The 4,518-nt window shown below is 53.2% G+C and overlaps 1 protein-coding gene across 1 annotated transcript; it reads left to right on the forward strand.

The window, feature by feature from the left end:
- Positions 1–1,367: 1,367 nt before the first annotated feature.
- Positions 1,368–4,169, forward strand: SOCS1 (suppressor of cytokine signaling 1). Its single transcript, XM_040574901.1, has 2 exons — positions 1,368–1,562; positions 3,184–4,169. The coding sequence occupies exon 2, from the start codon at positions 3,259–3,261 to the stop codon at positions 3,880–3,882; it is 624 nt and encodes a 207-aa protein (XP_040430835.1). The 5' UTR covers positions 1,368–1,562; positions 3,184–3,258; the 3' UTR covers positions 3,883–4,169.
- Positions 4,170–4,518: the final 349 nt, after the last annotated feature.

Below are 4,518 nucleotides of genomic sequence, written 5' to 3' on the forward strand. Positions count from 1 at the left end.
GCTCTGTTTCTCCAAATTCATGACAACTGTACTACATGAACAGTAAATTTTGGTGCCTAGAGCATCATCAGAAATTTCCAGGTTCGCCTACTGTACACCAGCAGCCCATCGCTGTAGAGCACTGTACCACCACGAGGTTAACTAACTCAGTCTGACCACAGCGGCTTTTGAAAAGAATATACAGCCCCAACACAGGAAATACATCCCTTTGACTGCATCCCAAAGGGCAACTCACAAGTCCTTTCTGGCCCCCAGCCCTTAATCATCCGACAGAAATACTTCCTTTCCATTGTCACAAAACACCACATTGACTGTAAGGGGAAAACATCCTCTCTCTGCTCCTGATGTAAAGCAGTCTGGCTCCAAAAATCGCCTGTCATACTGCATGCCCCCGACCACATAGAAGAGACAAGTTTATGTATTGATTCCAGAGTTGAGAGGCAGTGAATTCCTCACAAACTTTTTGCACACACTCGAGAAGGTGAATGACTGCGCTAGGTTAGGGCAGCGAAGAGTCAAAAGAAAGATTTCTCAGCCTTTTAACCAGATGTTGGTTACTGCTTTAAGCAGCATCCTCTTTGAAGGAGGGCACACTTTGCTGGGACCTGCCTGAAGGAGCAGATCAAACACCGGCTTGATTACTTGAGGCTAGCAAATCTCCCTGTGGGTGAGCAGAACAGCATCCCAAGCCTCCTGCACTGGCTGCTGCCAAGGTCATAAATACAGCTGGGGATTTGAACAGTTACTTGTAAGTCCGATCGCCCTGCAGAAAGCCCCGGAGAAATTCTCGCTCGAGAACTCCAAAACCAGCGCAGCGTCTGCGCGGTCCTCCGAGTGGAAGGCTCGCAGGTTTCTCTGAATGCTTTTCCAGCGCAAAGCCACTGCTGCTCCAAGTCTGCACCCTTTGTTGGCCATGCCCCAGCCAGGCACGAAGCCCCCGCCCCTGCCCTGCCCGTGCCGCCCCGCTCCCCTCGGCAGGCCGCTTGCCCCCAGCTCGTCCCTGCCCCCCCCCGCCCCCGGCTCTCCCCTCGCCCCCCGGGGCCGGGCACGCCGAGTCCTGCGCCCTCTGCGGGCCGCGGCGGGGCTCCTCCGGCACCCCTCGGGCGGCTTTCAGGGGACAAGGGGACAGGGGGACAGGGGGATAAGGGAGCAGCGGGGCCCGGCACGGCTCGGGGCAGGGGCTGGGGCAGTACCGGCTGCCCCCGCCGCTCCGCCGGGAGCCCGGCTCGACTCAGCCCGGCTCAGCCCTGCCCGGCTGGGCTGAGCCCCGGCGAGCCGTGACTCATTGGGAAAGTGAAAGTGAAGCGGGGCCACGTGTTTTCGGAGAAGGCCGGGGAGGGGCGGGCGGCCAGAAAAGCGCCGCCGCCGCCGCGTTAAATAGAAAGCAGAGGCGATGAGCGGGCCCAGAGCGCTGGAGGTGCCGCCCGGGGCAGCCGCGGCTCGCAGCGGAGCCAGGCAGGGGGGGCCCCGCACGGAGGATGCTCCGGAGGCCGCCCGGGCCAGCACCGAGCGCCCGCCGCCGGGCGCGCAGCCCCCGCGTACGGTGCGCGCTGCGGCCGAAGGTAAGGGGGGGTCTGCCGTGGGGGTGCGGGCTCCCTTCCCTCCCTGGATCGGGGGTTGTGTTCGCTGTAGAGCCTCGGGGGGTGTAAGAAAGGAGTCAGCCGCCGCGTCCCTCCGAGGGGTCCGCGGACCGGGGCAGGACGGGGGCAGGCCGCCCCCCGGGGCCCCGCAGCTTACCCCGCCGCCGGGCGGCTCTGTGCGGGCAGCCCCGCGGCTCGCGGCCCTCGGGCTCGGCCGTTCTCTGTCAGCAGCGTGTGCCGAAACTTAATTTTGTGTGAACTTGAAATGCTGAGCGATAATCCTGGCCCAGAAATTGGAAAAACTGACATCGGTTTTCTTCTGCTTGTGCAAGGAAAGCCCGGCGCTGCTTTCAGCCTGTTATTTGCCAGCAGAAGGATTTTTACAAGCCGCTGTGGTGTTTCGGGAGGGTAATCTGACCTAACTGAAACCAAACAGCGAGCTGTTAAATTAGCGCAGACAGGAATCTAGCGGTGTACTTTCTTTGAAATCTGCATTAGCATGTTACCCTGAACTGTAAGATGGCTGAGGGATTCATTTCTGAGAATCCTTCAAGGTTTCTCAACGAGCTGCAGCTGCAGATCTATATCTGACTGTAGGGATAAATCCTAAAATCTATGCTTGCCAGTAAGGTCAAGGCAGCCGGCAGAGATGTATCGAACCACACTGTCAGAGGTAGACGTTTCAGGCCAAACTCATTCCTGGTGCAGCACTGCTAATTCCTTTGAAGTAACACGAGGGATGAATTTAGTCCCTCATGCTGAAAGATATATCAATAGGAAGCAATTTAGATTGGACCACTTAAAGTGCATGTAATACAAAAAAGAGAGAGAGAGAGAGACAGAGGAGTAATGCTTTAAGGGTTCATAGAGGTTGATTTGTGTAAGCTAGTGAGGTTGGAGCATTGCTATCCCAAGGGAAAGTTGGGGGAATGGGAAACAGCCTTTTATGGCTGAGCCTCAGGTTAACAGGAGAGAGGGAAGGAGTTTGAGGATTACTGTGTAAATTGGCAGTGCTGCAGGCTGCCCTTTCAAGTTACGCACAATGGCATCTGTTCACCTTGCCCTCTTCCCCAGTTACCTGCAGGCGCGTGCCCAGCTGCAGGGGCTCTGTTGCCTTCACCCGCTTTCTCTTTTGCACCCAGAGCACCAAATGATGCTGCCTGAGTTCAGACAGCACTTGGCACTGGGGGAAGGGAAAGAGGGAGGTGCAGAGAGAGTGGTTGGAGAACCTCCTTGCTTTGTTGTCTGAAGACTTGTGACTCTGTTGGAGCAAGCACCGGGTGACTTCTCAATGAGAGGTTCCTTCCGTTTGGGTCACTCCAGGTCCTGAGATGCAATTTCCCTGCTGTGAGCCTGCAGAAGCATTATCCTCTGTAGCTGTTTGTGATCCTTGCTAAATATTTTTGGAGCTTTGGACTCTGCAGTAGTAATAGACTGCTAATCTTGTCCAAAAGCAAGCAGTTGTTTGCCCAGTGTAAATTGTCAAATGAATATTTTATTATTTTATAATGGGTGGGAGGCATGTGAATGGAAGACTTGGTCATTCAGAGATTGCAGCCACTTTTCCCTGGGGATCTCACTTTGTGTCTCTTTGGCATTTCAGAATAGCTGCTGGAAAGCTGCCCTGCCGTAGCCACTGACGCTATGGAAGACCGCATCCGCTGGTCTAGGCTGTAGGATGGTAGCGCACAGCAAGGTGTCAGCAGATAATGCAGTTGCAGCAGACCCGAGATGTCTACTTGACCCTCCGGCACGGGATCGTTCACAGGCTCGAGGCTACCACGGCCCAGGCCAGCCCAGCACTCTGCAGGCACAGAGCAACACGCACTTCCGAACCTTTCGCTCGCAAGCGGATTTTAGTAGCATCACTCGAGCAAGCAGCCTGCTGGATGCCTGTGGCTTTTACTGGGGACCTCTGACTGTCAGTGCTGCCCACGAGAAGCTGAAGTCTGAGCCCGAGGGCACCTTCCTCATCAGGGACAGCACGCAGAAGAATTGTTTCTTTGCCATCAGTGTTAAGACAGCAACTGGGCCCACCAGCATCCGGATAAACTTTCAGACTGGACGCTTCAGCCTGGACGGCAGCAAAGAGACTTTTGACTGTCTTTTCAAGCTGCTGGAACATTACTTAAGCTCCCCAAGGAAGGTACTGGTTACCCCCCTGCGCAAAGTCCGCGTGCAGCCCTTGCAGGAGCTCTGTCGGAAGAGCATCGTGAAGACTTTTGGAAGAGAGAACTTAAACCAAATCCCTCTCAATCCTGTTTTAAAGGACTACCTGAAATCCTTCCCATTTCAGATCTAAGTACAGCATTAACTGTATAGGGACGTGTGAGAGATGCATAAAGAAATCCAGCCTTCTGGGTTTTTAAACATGTTTGACAGTGAGCAAACTTATTTTTGTAGCAACTTACTGTATTTTGGGATGCAACTTGAACACTTGACTTCTTATGTTTACAAAAACTGTTTGCACAAACCTGGGGTTTTAAAACCCTGGCATAATTTTTCTGCCAAGCAGAGTATTTTATTATTTTATAATATTTTTAATGCTATTAATGTAATAAACTTTATTGTGAAAGTTTTTAAAAAAAAGAATAGCATCTCTGTTTTCAGTGCTAAGTACTCTGGTACCTATCCTATTAACAACCTCTGTCTCCTATGTATGTGAGTGCAGGTGACAGGCAGGTCTCCATGGGGTCTGATACCTTGCCTTGCTGAACAAGCTGTTAGAGCTGGTCCAGCAGAGGATTCCTGCCCCAAAAAGAGCCTCAAACAAAGATGCAAGCAAGCAGATAGCATGCTCAGGATGAACTTGCCTAAAAAGCTAGCGCTCTCTTAAATACGCAACAGCAGGAGCAGTATGTTTAAGACTACAGCAGTGCCTAAGTTTTGAGGAGGTGAATTAAACCCTCAACTGAGCTAATTACACCAGTGCTGGCTT

This window comes from Cygnus olor, chromosome 15, assembly GCF_009769625.2.
Source record: "Cygnus olor isolate bCygOlo1 chromosome 15, bCygOlo1.pri.v2, whole genome shotgun sequence".
Classification (NCBI taxonomy): Eukaryota; Metazoa; Chordata; class Aves; order Anseriformes; family Anatidae; genus Cygnus; species Cygnus olor.

Bases quoted from the DNA above. Each gene is read 5' to 3' on its own strand.
- SOCS1 (XM_040574901.1), top strand. From the start codon at position 3,259: ATGGTAGCGCACAGCAAGGTGTCAGCAGATAATGCAGTTGCAGCAGAC.